Genomic DNA, 25,306 nt, shown 5'->3' with positions numbered 1-25,306 from the left:
AGAAGGAAACAGCCGGCTCCTGACGCAGAGCCCAGCTGAGTCCCAGGGGACAGAGCGCAATGCCTCTCCCGGGGGCGCTCGGTTGGTAAGAGCTGCGTGCATCTCAAGTTCGGTGAACAAGCGTGGAGGGATTTTTTTTTTTTCCTCCCAAACCACGCGGGAATGGATTTAAATGCCAAAGCGGACGACAGCAAGAATAAGCTTTCCCCAGCTGCAGCGGCTTCGTTCTGCCTGGCTGCTTCCAGCCCAAACAATAAATAATGCAAGCCTTCTTTCTCCAAGCGCGCCAGGGGCGAGAGCTGCAGAAGCTCCTGCTCTTCGCCTACTGGGCTCAGGAGAGTGAGACCTGGAGCTCCCACTTGGGAGATCGCGCTTCAGTCCCGCCGGTCCCCGTGGGCCCCAGAAAGTTTCTGGAAAGTGCAAACTCTTACCTGACCCAAAAGGTCATAGCCCAGCTCCTCGGCTATGGCCGAAGCTGCCTCCGGTCCCCCGGGGATCTCTGCCGCCCATTCATTCACAAACTGCCTCTTGGCTTTTACACTGTTCAATGCACACCAAGCGCAAAAGAGAGCGAAAGCAGTACACTGCAGAGTCCAGGCTCTTCGCTCCATGGCTCTCACGCTTGCTTGCACACAAGTCAGAAGGAGATGAGGGAAAAGAAGCAAGAGAAAGAAGCAAGCAAGGAGAAAAGCTAGAAACACTAGCCCTCTTCCCCCTCGGACTCTGGACCACTTCTCGCTCCCGGTGGCTCTGCAAAGAGATAGGAGGCGCGCGAGGAGAGGCTGGGCGGTGGCGAGCGCTCTTTGGTCTCCCGGCTGAGTGGAGCCCCAGCCCTTCCAAGCCGGAATGGAAATGAGTGTTTACACGTCAAATCGACGAAAGCCATCTCTTGACGTCAGATCTACCTGGACTAAGATCTGGATGGTATTCCCGGGGGGGTTGGAGAATCGGCTAAAATAAGCAGGGAAGGATTAGGGAAAGGAAGGAACCGTTTGCTGGGATCAGTTAAGTCTGCTCCCTGACTGTAAATTCTGTAGCCATGAGAAACACCTTCACTTCTCAAAGAGAAGTGCCCCTATTTGATTGTTACTACCAAGAAGCAAAGGCTGGGAGTTACAGTACACTTTGCCTCCCTTCTGTCCGTTTGTTTTTTTAAATATTTACTTAATTATCTCACGGGTTGGGGGGGGGCAGGAAAGGAAGGAGGTGAGTTCTTATAAGAGCCCCGTGGATATCAGCACCTGCTATGAAGAACAGGGGTCTTAAGTCTGAAATCGGACAGAGGTTGGTAGAGCAGAGAGGAGGGAAGCTTCTGTTGACCAGATTCTGATCTAAATTGCCTAAGAACAAAAGCACATCAGGAAGGCATTGTTAGAGCCATACTTTAAAAAATGTATTCTTAACTAACATTTGAAACCACCTTAAAGGGGATTCCTGGGTGCCTCAGTGGTTTAGCGCCCGCCCTCAGCCCAGGGCGTGATCCTGGAGACCCAGGATCGAGTCCCCCGTCGGGCTCCCTGCATGGAGCTTGCTTCTCCCTCTGCCTGTGACTCTGCCTCTCTCTTTCTCGCTCTCTCTGTGTCTCTCATGAATAAATAAATAAAATCTTAAAAAGAAACCACCTTAAAGAAAACAAGTTTAGTTCATCCTCTCCTCAGTTTCTCCACTCAGTAAAACAATATCTAAAATTCTATTCCAGATATTGCAAAGCCTAGTATCACCCCCCCTTTGCTGTGCTTATCAGAAAAATGATTAATCACATAATTTTAATAGAAAGTTATTTTCTTTAACTGTCAACAGTGGGGTCTAGGGACCACACACTGTTGTGTTAACTAAGGGAGAGAAAGAGCAGGTGAACTCTGAACTTACTATTTTTTCTCAGTAGGGCTCTTCACTTTGGTTTTAAACTGAAGTTGTGCCATTACTTTTCCATAAAATGCTCAGTGTCACTTTGTGGGAGAGTTTTTTTTTTTCCCCATGGAAAGAGAATAAGCGAGAGTCTAAATGCCCCCCCCCGCACCTCTTACCCACCCCCACACGGACCCCAGAAATGAATTCAGTCTGCCTTGGCTGGCTGAGCCTCTCTGGGTCCTAAGGGATTTAACCTGCCTGGCAAAGCCCTGGCGTAGTGTTCAGCACCGCGGAGTGGACAGCGCCCCGCGCGGCGGCGGCCAGGGCGGCCCTTCCTGCTGAGCCTCGACAAATTGAGGTCCTTGTGCAGCTCTCTAGAACCAAGCTGTTTCTCATTTGATCTGTCTTCCCCTCTTTAAATAGAAAAAAAATAGGAAACTGACTGCAGGGGGGAAGTGTGGTTCGGTTCCTGATCGTGACTACTTACCTCAAGCTCCCAGGAGCGTGATGGACTCATCCCAAAAGTAGAATTGTGAAGCGTTAAATGTCTTGTCTGTGAAAGGTTTTTCTTCTCTTCTCTTTTCTTCTCTTCTCTTTTCTTTCCTCTTCTTCTTTTTTTTTTTTTTTTTTTTTTTTTTTTTAAGCTCCCAACCACCGGGGGGCGCAGCCTATTATAAGAGAAAGAAGAAAAAGCATAAGGTTGGAAAGAGGGCATATGAGATTGAGGAGAAAGGAAGCGATAAGACTAGGTGGAGGATGAGACTGAGTAGTGCTAATTCTTCATTTGCTTTCATGTTTTCAGAAATGTAGACTAGATTTATAATTTCTTTAAACATAAAGCTTCTTAAAAAATAAATGTCAATGTTAATAAGCCATGTGATCCAGTTAAGTGTATAATAATAATAATAATGATAATAATAATAATAATGTGTAACTCTCACTTAAGGTGTTGTGGAATGGGCTCGATTAATAGCTCTTCTATCCTGTAGATTCACATGTGTGAGTGTTGATGGCTGGGTGAGCTTTCTTTTTTTTCCCCTTCATGTTTCAGCTTGAGTTGTGGCCTCAAGCTCTCAAGCTCTCTAGGATATTTATTCTCACAGCTAACTGTGTGCTGGCAAAGCAAAAGAAACTCCTGGCACATATTTAATAAAGGTAAGTTTGGTTAGAGAAGGAATATATTTGCCTCTTTCTTATTATTCAAGTAAATAGGGTTGGCAGAGTGTAGGGCAATGAGTGTCTCATTAATGAAGCATTTGTGTTAAATGGCACACTGTACAATCCTGAAGGAAATATTTGATTGATATGCCTCCTAGGATAAACTAAATTCTCATAACAAAAACAGAATATTGCCATACAAACTATATATATATATATATATATATATATATATATATATATATATAATCTCAGTAACTTATTTGGAAATTGTCTCAATTTATCTTATGGACCTGATTTGCTACAATTTCTGGGATGCAGAAGAAATGAACGTTTGCCAAAGCAAAAGATGCAAATAGGTATAGAATTCGTCTTTGTCATATCAAGGGCTAGCCCTATTCTGTTATGTGCATAATGGTAATAACCTGCAGGCCCATTAGTGTTGTATTTTATACCATGAATTAAAAGAGCCAATTATCACACTTAAGTTGCTTTGAACAGCATTTGATTCATCTGATTAATTTATATAGAAAACAGGATAATCTAGAAACTAAAGAGAACAGCGTTTCTATTATGAATTATCAAGTGAGTGTTATGCCTTTCTTGACTGCTCCCAACTGCTGAGCGATACAGTTAATCATTTATTAAGTTTTCTTGGCAAGTAATAAAAGCAAGGCTAGTATAAGCAGGAAGTAAGAATATACTCAGAGATCTATAAGCACCATATCTCCTAGTCTTAGAAAACAAATTTTAAAAAATTTTTGTTACTGTGACATAAAATATGTACAGTATAGTGCACAAAACCATGTGTGCAATGATTTATGACAAGGTAAACACTATGTAACCATTCAGGTCAAGAAAAAGAACATTGCTAGCCTTTCAGAACCATATCTCAATATTTTCAAGAGGCATATGAGGAGTAAGGAAATAACTTAGGTTTAAGATTTTTAAGTGGTCATGTAAGCTTACTTGTTTCCTTTGAGTAACAGTAACTATATATTAAGAAAAATCTGTAAATAACTAGTCTGTAATTTAAGTAGAAAATATTTGGTAAAAGAACATATTAGAGTAGTGAATCTACCTATTGTAATATTTCTCAACAAAGAAAATATCAGTATTTGTATGGCAAACTGATGTAAACTGGAAGAAATTTGGGGACATATGTATGGGATTTGAGATCATATGGCAAAAGATTCATCACATTGCCTTTATATGATACAACTTTGATAAGAAAATAAAATACAATATTTAAGGAAAGATATAATATTGAATTCAGATAAATTTAAGTTTAGAAATACAAGTATATTTCCATCGATATAACCTTTTGTCTCAGTTTTTGTGTTTGAAAGCTTATATATCATTGCTAATCAAAAATTTTAAACAATGATCTTTTCAAATTTATTTATAGCTGCTGTCAACACAAAATTTTATTTGCACAAGTAGAGACAAAAAGGGATATGCTTGCAGCAAGTTGCTGAAGTAGATATCAAGGTGATAGACATTCAGCTAGGTTGAGCTCACTGCCTTGAGGCCAGGCCAATGAGTGATAATCATAAATGCTTAAATGCCAATCTAGTTGGATCTTCTTCTCAGGAGCCTAGGATAAAGCTATTTGCTTGGCCTTCCCAATGGTTGAGAAGACAAATATCTAAAGGGACATCTATAATCCCACCATTTGGAAAGCTCTGATCTACAGAAATGGAAGTAAGAGATAATAAAGCAAAGTCTGTACATTGAAAGACTTTGAGGTGGATGAATAATTATGTAGGACTTTGTTGAATAAACTAGGCAAAATTTCAGCTTTAATATTGAATTGAATTGAATTATTAAAATTGAAACAAGTGCTATTAATTCCAATTGCTTTTTAATGACCAAATGATTGGTCGTTTCTTATGAAAGTAGATAATTAAATTTGTCTTATACAAGTATTTATTAACAATTTTTCTTTCTTTAGAGCAAGTTCTTTGAACACATGCATTTACTGAGAGAGTTTTGGAGTATTCCTGCTTCTGTTTCCAAGCATGCTCCTGCTTCCTTTATGCTCTCAAACACTGACATTTTCATATGGAAAGTTTAAGATATAACTGCTTTCTAGGTTCCTGAAGTGCATTTTTCTATGAGAATTGTAGACTCTCAGTAGTGAAAAGTGATCTTAAAAGTTATCTAGTTCCTTGATTGTCAGTGTGGTCTACATACCAGTGTGATAGCTGTTACTTGGAGCTTGTTAGAAAGTCAGTCCCTGAGCCCCCATTCCAGAACTACTGATTCAGAATTTGCATTTTTAAAAGTCCCTGGTGATTCATATGCAATTAAAGTTTGAGAAGCATTGATCTAGTTAAGCCCCCCAACCCCCACGTCCCCATATATATAGCATTTCTTGGGAATATTCTTGTCAAGAGTGAGGTAATTTATGGTCTCCCAAAACAGTCCTTTCTTTAGCTTGAATTAGGTCCAGGGTTACAGAGTCCTTCCTTATAATGACATAAATCTTCCCTCATTACGTACTTCCACTCAAGCATGCTATTATTGCCCTAGAGCACCACACTGATAAGTCTCAATCTCTTTTATATATGATAGCTCTTCAGACTTTGAAGATAGGTTATTACATCTCACCTAACATTTTTCTACCCTAGGTTAAACATCCTCAGTCTTTTTAATGATTTTGCATGCTGATTGGTCTTGTCTGGACAGGATCTCTTTGTATATACTTCTAAAAATATGTCATATAAAATGTAATATAGTATTGTTGGCTAAATCCAGTTGATTAGGGCAAGAATTTCACCTCTTTTTGGAAACTATCTTTCTGCCACTATAGCCTAAAATTGAGTTAGCTTAATTTTTTTCTTATTCAACTTAGAGTCCACTAGAATCTCTATTTATAGTCACAGGTGCTATTAAGTCACATTTTCACCCAGACTTGTACAGTTTTTTGTTATCTATGTATATACCGGCAGGGGTCGAAGTGTAAGACTCACTTCAGCCTCTCAAGATATTTTGAATCTTGATCTCATCATCCAATTATTCTCCCTAGCTTTATGCTATATACAAATGTAGTCAGTTTTCCATTGGTGTCTTCATTCAGACTATTAACAAAAAGATTTGCAAAAACAGGACAGAAGACAGAGCCACAAGAAACTTCCCTACAAGTTAACTGACTTAATAATTACTATGCATTAAAAACAGTTACTAATTTACCTTTCTAGTAACTGTTCAAAAGGATAGCAGAAAGACCTTGTCACATGACATGCTGAAGTCTAGATACATAGAGACTATAGGACTAACTTTCGCTAGCATTAGTATGACTTGCTCTATGTCATGCTAGGTGCCACTGATCAATTATTTATTTTGTTAGTAATGAAACTAAAATTTTAATGATTCGTTCTGAAATTAATAGTAGTCCACTGATCTGGTTCATGGAATTTACCTTATTATTCTTGAAACAGAATTTTTGACCATCTCCAGTCTTTCAGTGGTCCTTCTTCTGCTTTCTAATATTCCTCAGTGATGATCTCTGACACTGAGTTCAGGTGCCTCCCTTTTATAGTGAATTTATTCTTTTTTTTTTTTTTAATTTATTCTTGAATTGAAATTTACCCATATTGCCCATCTCCTCCTCTTGAATCCGCCCCAGGTAGTACTGGTATAAACAGTATCATCTGATACATAAAAAATTTCATCTATCAAAACAAAAGTCACTTAGTATGAATCAAAATTATTTTGGTTTCAAAAGACAAAGACATACATTCTAATTGAAACTAACTTAAACAAGAAAAAAGAAATTATTGGCTTGCATAATTGAAGCATGAAAAAAGAGCTGGTCAAGGACACTGTACCCAGAGACTTAAATAGCAATAGCGAGTATCTCTCTCTCTCTTTCCTTCTTCCATTCTCTCTTTCTCTTCCTCACTTCTCAGTTCCTACATCTCGGTAGCTCTCATTTCTCAGGCTCTTCCACACGGTGAATACCTGACTAATGATGTCTCTGGGAACAGGAACTTCCCAATTCCTGAAGAGAAGAGAAAAAGTGTCAATTTCTGCAGTTACGTTTATTCACCACTTTTTTTCTTATGGTGGAGTTCAGGTATCCTTAACTCTATCAAAAGTAGAGGGGGAAACACACACACACACACACACACACACACACACACAACAGAGGGAACCAAGTGTTTGAAGACAATATTCTCTTAAGTCTGATTTACTCCATTGTTATGGTATTTGCCTGTCTCTGAACATTTGTGTCTGCCTCTCTTTCCCCAGGGCCACATACAGACTCTCCTATACCAGACTTGGCCATACTGTATCCATATCATAGCAAGGAGACAAAGATCAGTGGGTCCAATATCTTAAGCAAACATGAATTAGCCAGATCTGGGTTGTTAAATCCTAGGGAGAAACTAACTGGTGGCAAGAGTTCCTTCCCAGGCTGTGAATTTAGGAAAAAGATGAGCTTGTACGTGGGGGTGTGAAGGATGTTAGCAAGACAAAGAGGTCAATTTAAGGCTATTTACATTCTTCTGACTCTCGAGTCCAGACTAATCAGGGATTTAGGGTGAGGCCACACCTACACAGGGGTAAATGTGGTAATTGGCAGTGGGAAAGCTGGTGGCAAAATGGATTTGAGAAAATGTTTTGTAGGGTATCCTGGCTGGAGATCCACTCTCTCTTCTCCTTGTGCTCTGTTGCTGGACACAGCAGAAGCAGTGGCTTTAATTTTATTTGCAAGGTTAGTTGAGAGTTGACTGGAAAAACTGGCATTTGACAAACTGGGGCCCAAATCTAGATGGGCACTATTTCAAAAAACAGTAAGCACAGAAATGAGAGCAGACCTTAGAGCCAGACTGCCTGGGTTTGAATCCCAGTTCTGCCATTTAGGAGCTGGGGATGTTTGGATGTGTTTTTGATCCTCCTTTGCTTTAGTTTCCTCATTTGTAAAACGGAGCTACAATAGTAACTTTCTTGATGCAGTTATTATGTATAACATACCTACAGTATTTTCGAGTACAAATAAATAATAGTTATTTTTACTTAGAAAACAGCACCCTGAAAACATCTGTTTGTTAAAAAAAAAAAAACAAAAAAAACTGTTTTTCAAATGGAGAGGAGGAGGTTGTAGGGTTGTGAAGGGACATTTGATAGGGAGATGATTTCAGAGCTTAAACCTGCCTAACTCTGGCACCACCTCTCGTCTCTCTCTTTTCCTACTCACTAGTTTCCAGTACACTTCCCTTCCTCTTTTATTTCCTTCTATCATAGTCTTACATATTCTCAGTTCATTTTTTTCATAAGCCTGCTGAGAGAAGCAGGACAGATTTGATTAGCTCCAGTTCACTGAAATGCAGAAGAGTGAGGTAATTTACCCACAGCTCACACAGCCGACTTTGGGTAACAGATCCTTCCTCTTTGAACATTTGGCATTTGATTTCATGGCGGAAGATAAACAGTGACTGAGTTAGAGGTAATGGGAAGACCTAGAGACTTGCTCCTTCTAAACACATTCTGTGAAAATGGCACCTGAAAAAAAAAGAAGACTCAATATGGTGAAGTATGCTGGAAATGTATTGTGAGAAAACATGAGTCAGTGTGTCCAACAGTCAACATTAAGAGCGGTCAGCAGACCTCGAGGCACACAAAGAAAATTGACAAAGGGGGGACCTTCTTAAAATATTTACCCCACCACCTTGTCTTCCTGATATTAGAACCATCCCGTGATTCTATCTGGGTGATTGAACAGTCACACAGTTACTTCATTTTTATTTTCTAACTTTTGTGGGAAGGTTTAGATCTAGCTCACATGAGCCTGATTACAGGAATATAATGATAACAGGCATTTATATGGCTCCTTATACTTTTCACAAAGATTTCACAGCGACTAGGTTCTCACTCTATCATCATTTCTATTCTCATTTCACAGACAAATAACCAAAGTCACAGGCAGGGAGGCCACCCAAGTTTGCATAATTCTTCTGACACAGCTCAAGCTACAACTCTAGTCTGCGTTGCTTCTCTGTCCATTTGCATGGACTAGTTTGATGTGTAATAGTTCGAGCAGTGGAGGGTGTGAGTCCTCTGTTTCTTACTAGCATTGTTAATTAGCATAATTTACTTACCCTGAAGCTTCGGCATCCTCCTCTGCACAGTTGGGAAAATATTGCTGAGTACCGCTTATGAGAACTGAAAGTGACTAACTCATGTAAGTCACTTAGGACAGGGTTGGGTACATGTCATGTTCTCAGTAGAGGTAATTGTCATGATTACTGGTCTGTCTTCTCTTGTTACTTTATTGGCTTTACATCAAAGAGAACTGCCCATGGTCTGAAATTAGTCCCAGAACCACCATGTCCCTGGGTTTATATTATCTCGAAATTTTATTGCCCTTTGTTGCTTTGGAAGGGTGGAAGCTTAAAAGATAAATGGATTCTATTGGATAGCATCCCTGACATTAGTACCTAGCTTATGGTCAGCCAATAATTATCAGCTTATAATGCATAAAAGTCACCTGGGGAGTTTGTTTAAAATGCACCCCTCTTTCCATAATGATTTTGGGATGATGTCGGGCCTAAGAATCTGCAGACTTTAGCAAATACCCTGAGAGGTCATGAGAAACTTGTGAAAGGCTCTGAACTGGTGTTGCCTGCCCCCCTCTTCTGTTGTGGTCATGTCATCATAACCTCTTCATCCTCCTTCTTTCTTTCTTTCTTTCTTTCTTTGCATTTGAAATAGACTGCCTGAGGTTATTTTCCACTATTAGGCTAGCTCTATTATTATCTCTTTAGAGAAAATGCCACTGAACCTGGGGAAAAATACAGAGTAATTACTCAAAGGAAAAATATATATATAACTTCCCTGGAACCAATTAGAAAGACAATCATTAGGTTGAAGTGATCATTTGCTCACACTTCACTGTAGGGCTCCAGCCCTCTCACAAGGAAGAAAATATCCATGTTTGTTTCTAGAGCTTATTAATGTTAGACCCGAAGATAATGCCCTGACCATAAGTTTTAAAGCCTTTCCTATAAAGATGCATAGCTAGATTTAGGATCATTATTCATGCAATTCAACAGAAATCTTACATATATCGATCTTTAGCTTTACATCAGGCACCCCAAGAAAGACATTATCAGTTCCCACATCCTACCCCAACCCCCACCTAATTGTACTTAAGTGCTAGGGAAGTAGGGAAGAGGGCCAAGTGTCATATATGAAACCATTTTAACAGAGTATGGTTACCCATTTGGGCATTACATCTGTAAGTTCCAAAAAAAAGTAGATATTTGACAGTAACCAGCTTTTAATGAAATATACATAGCCATTCCAAAGCACAAGCTTCCAAGTGTTTTTTTAGCTTCCATTATAGATTCAATTATCAATGGTTGTCAATTCTTACTGCTCTCTGCACCCCTCTGCAAGGTATAGACATTGATTAAGACTACACAGGTGCCCCCTAGGATTTCTTCCTAATTGCCTCAGTTCTCCATTTTATTTTGCTAGAATATACTTGATCTTGTCAAAATACTCTCAGCACCTAATATACAGAACCTCACAGACATTCCAGATGAATCTTAACAATATAAGAAATGAAGGTAAAAAAAAGTTAAGTCTCTTGGTTAATAATTTCTCTTGGCTGAATCACAGCAGTCATAGGAGAAGCCAGAGGAATTGTGAATTTATTCACTATCGCTCCCCCAACCTTTTCAGAAACTTGTAAAGACTAGGGGGTTGGGGGGGGGGGGTTACATAAAGAGGATATATTTTGTACTGGTCTGCTTTTCTGGCTTAGGCCTTTTCAGTTCTCATCAAAAATAGGTGCATTGAGGTCATGATTTGCCAATAAGCCTTATGTAACAGATTTTTTTTTAATTTTGCTGTTGTCAGGCATAAAATTTGTTTAATTTAGAAAGATTGTTAATAGAGTTCTAGTACTTGCTTTTCTGTATTTTTAAGACCTTTTAGAAATTAAGTTTTTTTCTGATCTTATCTCATGCTACAAAACCTGTTGGATTATGTAATTAAAATTTTTTTCTTTCTAATATTGTTCATCAAATCATTGTCTATAATACTTAAAAATTCTCTTTTCATTCTCATATACAGTTCTTTTTCTTTTGCAGTTATTTCTGGGAAATTTTGTTTAATTTATATTCCATTCTCTCCTGACTTTTTCATTTTCATTTTTGCCATCATACTGTTTATTCCCAAGAAGTCTTTTTGTTTGTTTTAGAAATGTTCTTTTGTATTTGTATTATGGATGCAATATTTTTTCCATGTCTTTGCGAATATTCATACCAGGTTTTTTTTTGGGGGGGGGGTTGTCTTGTTTTGGGGTTTTTGTTTTGTTTTGAAGTTTTCCTGTTTGATTTCAGCTCCCTCTATCATAACAAAGTCATTCCTCTGATCTCTGGTGATCTTTGGTTGCTGGGCCTTGTTTAAGAATAAGGTAAGCTTAGGCCAAATAGAAATTGTGATAATTTCGGGGGCATTTGGGTGGCTCAGTTGGTTAAGCGTCTGCCTTTAGATCAGGTCCTAGGATCAGGCTCCCTACTCAGTGGGGAGTCTGCTTCTCTCTCTCCCTCTGCCCTTTGCCCCACCCTGCTCGTGCTGTTTCTCTCTCTCAAATAAATAAATAAAGTCTTCAAAAAAAAAAAGTTGTGATTATTTTCATGAGAACTGACAATGGCAAGCTTTGCTGTAGAATAGTCTAGCCAAATAATTGAATTGAGAAAATTTGGAAGTCATAGTCTTTAATTATTTCCTCATAGGTCAGTCAGGTTCTATAGAGACTTGAAAATCTTCCATCTGAAGGGAGAGGAATTGGCTGCCAGAGGGAAAAAAACCATGGAGAACTCAGGATTCATTATACCTCACTTAGTTCCATATGAAACCTCCACCTTTAGCTGTGCCTGTGAATCCCTGTTTCGCTTTCTTTGGGGGGGGGGGGGGTTGTGGAGACCTTCTATCTTTGGCTGGGGTAACGAGTTATTGGTTTCCTGGCAGTGGAGACTGATGAGGTAGGGGTCTGGTTGCTTCTAAAACAGACTTTCAAGTAATCCTTTTCATTTTAGTATCTTCTTTTGTTCCAGCTTCCAACTTAGACTGTTATAAATTGTTAAGTATAATCTATGTAATCACAAAGCAAAAACCTATGGTAAAAACACAAAAGATAAGGAGAAAGGAATATAAACATATCACTAAAGAAAGCCATTAGAGCACAGGAGCCGAGAGCAAGAGAAAAAGAAAAGAACAGAGGAACTACAAAAACAGCCAGTAAACAGTTAACAAAATGGCAGTAAGTGCATATCTATCATTAGTTACTTTAAATGTAAATGGGAGTAAATTCTCCAATCAAAAGGCATAAAGTGGGTGAATGGATTAAAAAAAATCCATCTTTTTTTTTTTTTTTGAGAATTATTTATTTATTCATCAAAGACATAGGGAGAGATGCAGAAACATAGGCAGAGGGAGAAGCAGGCTCCCTAAGGGGAGCCTGATGTGGGACTCGATCCGCATCCTGGGATCACGCGCTGAGCCCAAGGCAGATGATAAACTGCTGAGCTACCCAGGCATCCCAAAAGATCCATCTATATGCTGCCTATAAGAGACTTGATTCAGATATAAGGACACATACAGACTGAAAGTAAAGGGATGGGAAAAGATATTCCATGCAGAAGGAAGAAGAAAGCTGGAGTAACTATACACACAAAATAGACTTTAAAGCAGAGATCGGAAAAAGAGACAAAGATGGATGTTACATAATAATAAAGAGGTCAGTCCAACAAAAGGCTATAACATTTGTAAATATTTATGCATCCAACATAGGAAGACCTAAATATATAAAACAATATTAACAGATTTAGGAGAAATAAACCAAATAATAGTAGAGGATTTTAATATCCCACTTGTATCAATAGATAGATTATCCAGACAGAAATCAACAAGGAGACATCAGCCTGAAATGACACATTAGACCAGATGGACTTACTAGATATATGCAGAACATTGCATCCAAAAACAACAGAATACACATTCTTCTCAAGTGCACATGAAAGATTTTTCAGGGTAGATCATTTTTTAGGCCACAAAACAAATCTCAATAAATTTAAGAGGACTGAAATCATATCAAGCATTTTTTTTTTTTTACCACAATTGTATGAAATTAGAAAATAACTATATGGGGGCACCTGGGTGATTTAGTCAATTGGGCAATTGCCTCTGGATTTCAGCTCAGATCATGATCTCAGGGCCATGAGATTGAACCCTACATTGTTGTCTTTACTCAGTGTGGAGCCTCCTTGAGAGTCTCTCTCTCCCTCTCCCTCTGGTCCTTCCATGCTTGCTCCTGCATGCTCTCACTCTCTCTAAAAATAAGTAAATAAATAAAATCCTTAAAAAAAAAAAAGAATTAATTACATGAACAAAACTGGAAAATTCACAAATACGTGGAGATTAAACAAAATATTACTAAAAAAACCAGTGAGTCAAAGAAGAAACCAAAAGAAATAAAAAATACCTTGATGGAAATATACCAAAATTTGTGGGATGCAGGGAAATGTAGTTCTAAAAGGGAAGTTTGTGGTAATAAATGCCTACCTGAAGAAATAAGAAAAGTCGCAAATAACAACCTAACTTTATAGCTTAAGGAACTAGAAAAAGAAAAAACAAAGTTCAAAGTAAGTAGAAGGAAGGAAATAAAAAAATCCAAGTGGAAATAAATGAAATAGAGACAAAAAAAAAAAAAACTCAATGAAACTAATAGCTGGCTCTTTGCAAAAATAAATGAAATTGATAATCAGACTGATCAAAAGAAATCAGTCAGACTGATCAAAAGAAAAACTCCAATAAATTAAGTCAGAAATGAAAGGGGAGATGTTACAACTGACACAACAAAAATACAGAGGATCATAATACTACTATGAACAATTACATGCCAACAAATTGAATAACCTAGAAGAAATGGATACATTCCTGGAAACATACAATCTTCTAAGACCAAATCATAACAAAATACACCATCTGGACAGACTAATTACTAGTAAGGAGATTGAATCAGTAATCAAAAATCACCTGACAAAAAAAGTCCAGGGCCAGATGACTTCACTGGTCAATTCTACAAAACATTCAAAGAATGATTAATACCAGTCTTTCTTATACTCTTCCAAACAGTAGAATAGAAGGGAACTCTTTCAAAGTCATTTTAGGAGATCAACATGATCTTGATACCAAAATCAGATAAGGATATCATAAGAAAGTGATAGGTGAATATCCATGCAAAAGTCCTCAACAGAATATTAGCAAATCAAATTTAACAATACATGAAAAAGATTATATACCATGATCAAGTGGGATTTATTCCAATGATACCATATTAACATTAAGAATAAAAATCATATGATCATCTCAATAGATGCAGAAAAAGCATTTGACAGAATTCAGCATTCATTTATGATAAAATCTCTAAACAAAGTGGATATAGAGGGAAGGTACCTCAACATGAGAAAAAAGCCATATATGACAAATCCATAGCTAATATTATTCTCAATGGGGAAAGGTTAAAGCCTTTCCTCTAAGATCGGGAACAACACAAGAATACCCACTCTCACAACTTTAATTCAACATGATTTTGGAAGTTCTAGCCAGAGGAATTAGGCAGAAGGGAGAGAGAGAGAGAGAGAGAGAGAGAGAGAGAGAGAGAGAAAGCATTCTTTTGGAAAGGAAGAAGTTAAACTATTACTACTTGCAGAAATTACTTATAATAATAATGGAAAGCCCTAAAGACTCTATCAAAAAACTATTAGGATTAATATACGAATCCAGTAAAGTTGATACAAAATCAACACACAAAAATCTGTTGCATTTGTATATACCAATAATGAACTATTAGAGTAATAAAAAAATTCCATTTATAATTGTGTCAAAAAATATTTTAAGAATAAGTTTAACCAAGGAGATGAAAAACTTGTCTATTGAAAACTACAAGACATCAATGAATAAAATTGAAGAAGACCTAAATACATGGAAAGATACTCCATGCTCGTGGATTGAATCAATATTGTTAAAATATCCCTACTACCGAAAGCAATCTACAGATTCAATGTAATCTTTATCAAATTTCCAATGTAATTTTTCAAGGAAATTGAAGAATCCAAAAATTTGTATGGCACTATCAAAAAAATCCAAATAACCGTAGCAATCTTGATAAAGAAAAACAGCGCTAGAGGCATCACACATCTTGACTTCACACCATATTACAAAGCTATAGTAGTTAAAACGCTATGGTATTGAAATAAAAACAGAAACAAAGATTAGTGGAACAGAATAGAGACCACAGGAGTAAACCCATACATATATGGTCAATTAACTTACAACCTAGAAGTCAAGAATACACAATGGAGAAAGGACAATCTCTTTAATAAATGATGTTTGGAAAACTGAATGGCCACATCCAAAAGAATGAAACTTGACCACTGTCTTATACTATACATAGAAATTAATCAAAATGAATTAAAGACTTACCCCTTCTACCTATAAAATTCTTTCATTTTATATTCTTCATCAGCACTCTTTTCTATTAGATGAGATGCTGCTTGATTCATGAATTATTGAATAAATCCAATACCATCTTTTAAAAAATAAAGGATTAAGGACATGAATGTAAAACCTGAGACTTTAAAATTCCTAGATAAAGACATAGGCAATCAGCTCCTTGACATAGATCTTAGTGAAGATATTTTGAATCTGACACCGAAAGCAAAAGCAGCATAAACAAAAATAAATAAGTGGGACTACATCATACTAAAAAGCTTCTGCATAGCCAAAGAAAACCATTAACAAAATAAAAAAGGCAATCTGCAAAATGGGAGAAGATATTTGCAAATCATATATCTGATAAATGGCTTATAGCCAAAATATGTAAAGAACTAATACAATTCAATAACAAAACCAAACAACGACAGCAAAAACCAATCTGATTAAAAAACAGGCAGAGGATCTAAAAAGACATTTTGTAAAAAATTTAAATTAAAAGGACATTTTTCCAAAGAAGACATATATATGAACACTTGCTTGACATAATAATCATCAGGGAAATGTAAATCAAAACCACAATGAGAGATTGCCTCATACCTGTTAGAATGGCTGTTATCAAATTGAGAAGAAATAACAAGTGTTGGCAATAATGTGGAAAAAAGGGAACCCTCATGCACACTGTTCATTGGAATCTATATTGATGCAACCGTTGTGAAAATTTCCTCAAAAAATTAAATATAGAACCATATGATCTAGTAATTCCACTTCTGGATATTTATCCAAAGAAAATGAAAATACGAACTTGAAAATCTATATGCATCCCCATGTTTATTGTGGTATTATTTACAATAGCATTATGTACAATTATTTACAATTTACAATATTGTAATACTGAGCCCAATAGTCTAAGTGCCCACCAGTGGATGAATGGATAAAGAAATTGTGGTATGTCTACATTAGAATATTATTTAGCCATAAAAAAGAATGAAATCATGCCATTTGTGGCAACATGGATGAAGCTTGAGCGCGTTATGCTAAGTGAAATAAGTCAGAGACGAGTACTGTATGATCTCTCTTATACATGGAATCTACAAAATAAACAGCACATAGATACAGAGAACAGTAGGAGTTCAGGGTGGGAGAAATATGTGAAAGGAGTAAAAAGGAAAAATTAATAAATAAAGATGTTGCATTACTAATCAACAACAACAAAACAAAGAGAGTTTCACCCTGGCTCAAATGGTTTGTCACATGTAAAAGCAATTGATTTTCAGTTGTGTAAGAACCCATATATTATCTATCTTGGGGGAAAAAAGTGAGAATAGAGCCTGGCTCATCCACTATTGGGACCGTATAAAACAAGTGTGGTCAGATACATGAGGAGTAGGTACATTTATAACAATTGATCATGGGCCTGAGGTGGATACGGAGGGGAGGCAAGTAGAACAGTTTCGGTTCCATGTGTGGTCCCTTGAGTCTGCGGTGACCTCAGCACCTGTCTGGCTACCTGTTCCCTTTGCAACCTGACTCTTCTGTTGGGCTCTTCACTCACATTGCTGCTTCTCCCTCATTAGCAGAAACTGGCTTTCTTTTAAAGCTATTCTTTAAAATTAAAATTCTCTTTTCTTAGGTCTGCTAAACTATTTGCTTTTCTGCTTCCACAAATTTCTCGCTCTTGCTTCCACTTCTATTCTGTTTTTGAGTTTATGCTTTTAAGAAATCCCTTTATTGTAGTTTTTGAGAGCTTTTGGGAGGGATTAAGTGTCAGCACATATATTTAATCTGCTCACTTTACTTGGAAGTATGACAGCCAAACAAGTAGACACAATCTAAATGACCCCCGATATTTGGTTGGTTAAATAAACCACAAGGCAGTCATATAATAGAAAACTTTTCAATCATTAGAAGTGATGCCAATGAATATTGTTATTGACATGGAAACATTGATTTCCATGTGGAAAGTGACAGGTTAATAAACATTAATCACAGTGGCTAACAGAGCACTTTTTCTGTCCTCATCATTCTGCTAAAGACTGTAATAGAGTTTTCCATATATTCTCTCTCTCTCTCTCACACACACAAAATTCTGTAAGGAAGCTACTATTTTATCCATTTTATAGATGAGGAAACTGAGGCTCAGAGAGATTAAGAAATTTCCTCAAGGTCACAATGTCTTTGGTCTTGATTTGAGGAAACTAAAATTGGGTTCAAAAAGGACAGAAATAGAACTTATAGGCACCAATAATTTCTATTCACAAGCTATCTCATACATCAAAACAGTATGAGAACAAATATTGACAAGGATGCCTCTGATCAAGCTTAGCCTCCGGTGCTCCTCCTCTTCCCCCAGGAACAACACAGTGGTCAGCAGCTTAAGAAGGTGAGAAATCTGACAAGTCTGAGAGGCTCAGGGCAAAGAGTGGTCAGGCTTGTTTTCTTTCCTGGTTTTCAAGCTGATTCATAGCCCAGAAACATCTCTTTCCATCATGTAACGTAAAAATTCTGTAAATTAGTAATCCTGTGGTCTGGCTGTGGTCTGGCTTTGTCCAGGTTCTGGATCCAGAGATGCTTTTTGCGAAACACTTATGCGATTTACTTTATTCTACACCTAAATTATGGGAATCTTCCATTTATGTGTGTTTAGTGGCTCTCCACAAGCAGGCTGGCCACAGCCTATTTTACAAAATTAATAGGCAAAATTTATAGTGTATGATTTAATTTCTGTAAAATAAAAAGTGAATATCTATAACCCATATGAAATTCTCTTCTTTGAAATCCCAAGGAACATGTCACTAGTTCTCCTTGGGGGTTGCATTAGGGTACTAGAGACAGTATTAGCAGTTTCCTCATTCCTGGGGATTGTTCTCTCTAGTCTTGAGCTCCACAATGTACACATTTACCAATGTCCACTGAGGAAGGAAACTCTTCCCTTCCTCTTTTAAGTAACCCTGGCCACTGGTCCCTAGACTGAATATACATATGGATTTCTGGTAGTTAATTCAAAATATACAGAGTAAGGTTAGTGGAGGATTGAAAAACAGGCTGCATGTAGGTGTATATAGTTGCCTTGTCTGCTTGCCCTGCAGAAGAGAACTGGCTGCCTTGCCCAGACGAGACATGGCTCCCTTTTGAATTCTCATTAGACTTCCAAAGGCTTTGCTTTCAACTGTTTCTATTTCTTCAGCCTCACCTCCTTTTCTCTCTACCTCTTACAGTCTACTCCTCTTGTAAACTCCATCTCCTCACCTGAAGTTCCACTCTTCTCTCCATTTTGGGAACATTCATCTTCTTGCTCTGAAATCCTCCCATTCCCATTTCAGTCTTTGTCTTATAAATTTCCTCAAGCTCCTGACTTTTTTTTGCAGGTCTCAGGCAATCTCTTCTCTGCCTTTTTTGATACTGGGTTCTAGGAAAGATGGGCCCACGTCCCATTGCTGTGTGTGAAGCTAGGGTAGGGAGTAAGAGTTGCTGGGATTGTATTTGGAATTGCAGAATAATTTTAAGTATCCAGAAGGACATCATAGAACTGCTAGGATTACCTTCCTGCCAAAATCTCTCATTGAATCTCCATAAGAAACCTATCTTCCTCTTGTTAACTTGATTTTTAAAAAAATATTTTATTTTTTATTTATTCGTGAGAGACACAGAGAGGGAGAGAGAGAGGCAGAGACACAGGCAGAGGGAGAGGCAGGCTCCATGCAGGGAGCCCGACGTGGGACTCGATCCCGGGACCCCAGGATCACACCCTGGGCTGAAGGCGGCGCTACACTGCTGAGCCACCTGGGCTGCCCTGTTAACTTGATTTTATTATGGTACCAGAACTGTCTGCTTATTGACTGTAGGTTACGTTACAAACTGCTCCATCATTAATCTGAATTTGAAGGGTACCATGGCCAGTTGCTTCTCTATAATTTCTGGGCTTGCTTCTGCATTTGAAAAAAAATGAGGGACTGTGTAGACACATCACTCTTATGAATGTGGCAGGATGAAATTTTGAGATACTCATTTCCTCTCCAACTTAGTCTGTAACAAGCATTGTTTCAAAGAGTGTAGGATTTTATACCAAGAACACAACACACACAAATCAACAGTCAGTGCTCAACATTGGAATCTTTAGAAATAAAGTTTAGGGGGTCCTGGATGGTTCACTTGGTGGAATGTGCAACTCTTGATCTCAAAGTCTGATTTCAAGACCCATGTTGGACATAGAGATTACTTAAAAAATAAAAAAGAAATTAATAAAATAAAATTTAAACCTCACTGCAGAGAAGGTAATCAGTGAAGTCAAGGGTATTGAAATTCAAGATTCAGAGTTTTTGGGTCTGTTTGTTTTTGTTTTTGTTTTTTTTATCTTCAGGAGTCCAAGCCCCAAAGGAAGTCAGGCATGAAATTTGTACTATAAACAGTAGAATAGAAAGAGAATAGATAGAGAGTCACAGTGCCTTATTCTGGAGACCAGGTGAAGTTTGCCTTGACTAGGAGGGGACAGGTCACTCTGAAGAAAGAGCAACAGTAAGATACGGACATGGGACTTCACCTCCTGTCCCCATCAGACTAACAACTAGGAGAGAGAATGGGTGACTGAGATTTCCGTCATTTTGGCGACTTAAGAGTAGAGTCAACATTCTAAATACTTAACAGCCAGAATAGCACAAATATTGGCCAATTAGAAGAGATACCCGGGGATCCCTGGGTGGCTCAATGGTTGAGCATCTGCCTTTGGCCCGAGGCGCAATTCTGGAGTCCCAGGATCGAGTCCCACGTCGGGCTCCCTGCGTGGAGCCTGCTTCTCCCTCTGCCTGTATCTCTGCCTCCCTCTCTCTCTCTGTCAATCATGAATGGATAAATAAAATCTTAAAAAAAAAAAAAAAAAAAGAAGAGTTACCCAATCAATCCAAATGATCATTTTGGTGCCTGTTGGCTGAATAACAGACCTGGACAGAGACCTGGACGGACCTGGGTATTACTGAGAATAATGCCTAGTTCCCATTTGAGAATTCAGGGTGATGGCACCCTTGTACATGTGTTTCACAGGACAGTGGTGAGGGAAGAATTAAATAAAATGAGCCAAGGAATAAGAAAACATGATACACCCCTGAGTTTCTCTCAGACTTCTGAAAGTGTGCAGCCCCAAGGGGGTTAGAAGTAGTTGAGAGCACCAGTGGACTCTGAGAAGCTTGAACCCCTGTTAGGATCTCAGCGGTGGAGGTAGCAGACAGAAGGACCAGCTTCCAATGGGTAGATGAGACAATTTAAATAGCAGCTGATGCCAGCAGAGAGCAAAGAATGCCTATTGACCATGTACACTCAGTACACACGGACACCCACCCCGCCCACAGACCTGCACAAGCCCTCTTTGGAATTTAAATGAGATTTAGGGAAGAAAATGGAGAAGGGTAGTATCTTAAAAACTGCCTGAGTTTGAAATTAAAATAATGAAGCCTTAATTTTACTGAGTTTACTTGGGAAAATGTGATCAAATTTTTCTTTTAGAAGGAAATGTGGATTTATGATAGAAAATTACATTATTTTTTGTTAAATAAAGCTGTATTTTACCTATTAGGTGCCTACTCAGGGTCGTGTGTGTGTGTGCATGTATGTGTGTGTGTGCACATGTATGTAAAACCTGGGTGTGAGTTGAGTCCCATCCTTTGAGATTCTAATTAAAGTGGCTCAAATGCTGTCCTTTGGGTGGTAGATCCCATATCCTTTCCAATCTCTCCCAAAAAGATTCAACAAGAAGTTGAACCCTGCTCTACGAGAGCAGCACATTCCTGCATCATTGGTTTTTGAATATTTTAAGCAGTAAAGATTTTGTTCTGGATGGAACACTCATATATTAAAAAAGATTAAAAACCCCAAACAACCCAGGGCCATTCTGACTGTGCAGAGGTGCAGGGCCAGGAATCAGCCCAGAGCATCTCTCTGAATATTTTCATGGAATAAGAGTGCCTTAATAAAGAAAGCCAATTTTAAAACTATTGCTCTACTTACTGCGACACTGGGTGTGTAGACTATAAATCTTAAAGGCCTAAGTTTAACTCCAAATGGAACAGGAGAATTTGTGCACAAAATGTCTCTGTAATTATTTCTCTTGGGGAAAAAAAAGAAAAAAGAAAAAAAATTATTTCTCTTGGGCTTTTGATTGTATCTGGTTCCTTGCCTTAGTAGATTTAAAGAAAGACAAGCAAATAACCAAATATTTTACTCTGGCATATGCAGACTTGACAGCTGTGCAAAAAGCAACTGCCTATGTTTCATTCATTCAACAAACATTTATTATGCTTTAATCAAGTACCAAGCACTGTGCTAGCTGGAATGCAAACTGGTTCCCTGTCCTCTATTGACCGTGACATCTTTACATGAATTCTTAGAACTATAGGTTCTTCTGCTGCTTTGATACCTTTTCACATCAGAACAAGCTGTGAATGTTTGGATGTGCTTCTCTAAGTGTGCAAACTCTTGAAGTTCTGGTGGATTCAGTCCCCTCCAGCAGGATCAACCCAGAAACTCTCAATATCTAGAGTCTGCCCCAGTTACTACATTCACATGAAGGAGAACTCTGGTCTAAGACACAGGGACACAAAGGTCACATCACTGATCAGAAAAGGTGGGCCAGCAGAGGCCTTCATAGACTTTCTCTTTGCTGCTTAACTGAATCATCTACCACTTACAAAATGCAACTATTCCTTAGATGTAGGCCCTTTAGATAAACAGTGAAAAAAATGGTACCTTTAAAAATGTCTAAAGTCTGATTTGTAGCAAGTTGTGTACATAGGTAGATCAACTACCTCTGCTTGCTGGGCTTGTCCGGAACAGCCCTCCTCCATCTATCCCCGTTCCTTCTCCTCCAAGACAACCCTTTCTACGTTCTCAGCTTTTAGGATTTTTTCCTTCATTTTATTTCCATATCTCTGAAGAATATTTTCTTTTTTCTTGATGTTTTTCAGTTTTAAGAATTATCCGCCCTAAAATGTCTAACTCTCTAACTACCGTTGTACTCTAGCCATGCGCAGAACGATTAGGTCATGATCCTATTTCAACATACACTCACGATCAGTTTCCATGTATGGACTAAGTAAAGTCTTTTCACACCTGACATGTGTTGTCCACCATGATCATCTTTCCCTTCTTCTGCACTTTGTCATGTGTTTTCTTTGCTTAATTTTTTATGTGTTTATCACCATTTCATCTCTAATTTCTCCTCTTGCTATGTTTAAATACACCAACTAATCCATTAGTCTTATCTTCCTGGGTACATTCCCCCCTAAGCCTCTGGCCTGGCCCGTCTGGACAGGATATTGTGCTTCATGCCTGGTGCACCTTAGTGTACCTTCATCATTATCAGGGATTCTCCTCACCACCCTCTTGAGTTGGAACCAATTTTCTGGATCCTAAATTTTCTGCCCTCTTGTTCTTATAGAATATTTCTTTTAATAGAGTTTTGAAAATGGGTATATATCTACAAATGCCTTCAATCTACTCTCACATTTGACTGAGAATTTAGTTCCATGTATAATTACCTTTGGAAAAAATTTCTCTTGGAATATTGTAAACGTTGCTCTATTGTCTTTCTATTGTCAGCCGTCTTGTTAAGATGCTCAAAGTTACTATGATTCCTCTTTATTTTCTTTGTGGAGGTCTTAAATTTCTTTTTTTTTTTTTTAAGATTTTATTTATTTACTCATGAGAGACACAGAGAGAAAGAGAGGCAGAGACACAGGCAGAGGGAGAAGCAGGCTCCATGCGGGGAGCCCGACGTGGGACTTGATCCCAGGACTCCAGGATCAGGCCTTGGGCCAAAGGCGGCGCTAAACCGCTGAGCCACCTGGGATGCCCCTGCCTTTAAAAAAAAAAAAAAAAAAAGATTTATTTATTTATTCATGAGAGATACAGAGAGAGAGAGAGGCAAAGACATAGGCAGAGGGAGAAGCAGGCTCGCTGCAGGGAGCCCACAGGACTTAATCCAGGATCCTGGGATCACACCCTGAACAGAAGGCAGATGCTCAACACTGAGCCACCCAGGTGTCCCTTAAATTTCCTTTTTAAAATTATCCCCAGTATTCTAAAATTTCATAATGATGTACCTCAGTACAGGCCTATTTTCACCCATTGTGCTGGATATTCAGTGTATCTTTGAATGTGGAAACTCATGTCCTTCAGGAAATCTGAAGGATAGCCTAGAAATGCATTTCCTTGCCTTTAATATTATTTGCTCTCTTTTCCTGAGACTTCTGTTACTTAGATCTGGACCTCCTGGACTGGTCATTCTATGGGCAGGGATTATTTTATACTCATATTTTTTTCTCCAAAAGATCATATAGAAATAACAACTTAGAATGGCTTTACATTAAGTTCTTATAAAAATTTTCATTTTATTTTTTTAAAAGATTTTATTTATTTATTCATGAGAGACAGAGAGAAGCAGAGACATAGGCAGAGGGAGAGGCAGGCTCCACGCAGGGAACCCGACATGGGACTCGATCCCAGGACCCCAGGATCATGCCTTGGGCCGAAGGCAAATGCTCAACCGCTGAGCCACCCAGGAGTCCCAAGTTCTTATAAAAAATTTTAATGTTTATTCTTATTAAAGTATAATGAATATACAGTGTTATATTAGTTTCAGGGGCAAAATTTGGTTCAATAATTTTATATATTACTCAGTGCTCATCACGAGTGTACTCTTAATCCCCTTTATCTATTTTACTCATCCTCCCACCCACCTCATATTCATATTTTTATCTCTTTGAATCCCAGATATCTTATCCTTAGCATTTACTCAGTCAATAATGTTGAATCAGACTAAACTGAGTGAATTCACATTAAGAAAATCCTCTCCTGGGATGCCCTTCTATACCAGGTTCATTTACTGACAGTCTCCCCATTCTCTAAAATCTGACCTATGTCCTCTCCCCTGATCCTTCCAGTCTTTCCCTTCATTACTCTAGTGCATCTATCACTTACCTCTTTGGTATTTATTTAATTGATTATATGAACTCTATGTAATTTTATTTTATTTTAATTTTTTAAAGATTTTATCTCTTTATTTGGAAGAGAGAGAAAGAAAAAACACGGAGAGGGGGGAGGGACAGAGAGGGAAGCAGACTCCCTGCTGAGCAACCATTCCAGGACCCTGGATCATGACTTGAGCCAAAGGCAGAAGCTTTAACTGATTGAGCCATCCAAGCTCCCCCCTATGTAATTTTAAACCGTAAACTTCTGGAAGGTAGGGATTTAGTCACAAGCATCTTTGTCTACTACCTACCACCCACATATTATCTCCAATAATCTAACCCAATGCTTACCACTACCTAATTCTTAATAAAAGTCTGTTGAATGAATTAACGAAAGTAAGGAAATTGATGTCTTCTTAAAAATCCTGTCACAGAAATTCCAAGTAGCTCAGGAGTGACTTCAGCTAATGGGCAAACATGACCCTCAAGAGTTATAAAGAAAAAAAAAGCAACCTGTTTATTTCAACTCGGGAAGAATGAATACAGAAAAATAGGCCTACAAGGCATGATGAAAATAGGTCCCCAAAGACATTGTTTCTGAATCTCAAAACACAGCAGAAACAGCTATTTAAAAATGCCATCTGAATACTTACTTTTCTGTTAGTTTTCCCTGTAATGTGTATATACAAATCCAATTTTGAATCCTATTGGCATTGACTCAAGCAGAGTTATTGTATTTAAGGAAAATTTATAAGCAATTGTCCAACAAAATTATTTTCCAGATTGTTTTTGCCACTACCTATGTGTGATGAAGCTTAACAGAGTAC

At 38.1% G+C, this 25,306-nt stretch overlaps 1 protein-coding gene and 1 long non-coding RNA gene across 2 annotated transcripts in view; one reads left to right on the top strand and one right to left on the bottom strand.

Annotated features, from left to right (window-relative positions):
• The window catches only part of PCSK1 (proprotein convertase subtilisin/kexin type 1), a 41,457-nt gene extending 40,603 nt beyond the window's left edge, over window positions 1-854 (bottom strand). The window contains exon 1 of the mRNA XM_077864015.1: window positions 432-854. Within this exon, the coding sequence (XP_077720141.1) occupies window positions 432-611 (180 nt within the window). The 5' untranslated portion in view covers window positions 612-854. The remainder of the gene's footprint in view (window positions 1-431) is intronic.
• Window positions 1-25,306, top strand: part of LOC144292971 (uncharacterized) — a 94,779-nt gene that overhangs the window by 31,170 nt on the left and 38,303 nt on the right. The gene's annotated exons all lie outside the window — the stretch shown is intronic.

Source organism: Canis aureus, chromosome 2 (genome assembly GCF_053574225.1).
Source record: "Canis aureus isolate CA01 chromosome 2, VMU_Caureus_v.1.0, whole genome shotgun sequence".
NCBI lineage: Eukaryota > Metazoa > Chordata > Mammalia > Carnivora > Canidae > Canis > Canis aureus.
This window is presented reverse-complemented; position numbering and strand designations above follow the sequence as displayed.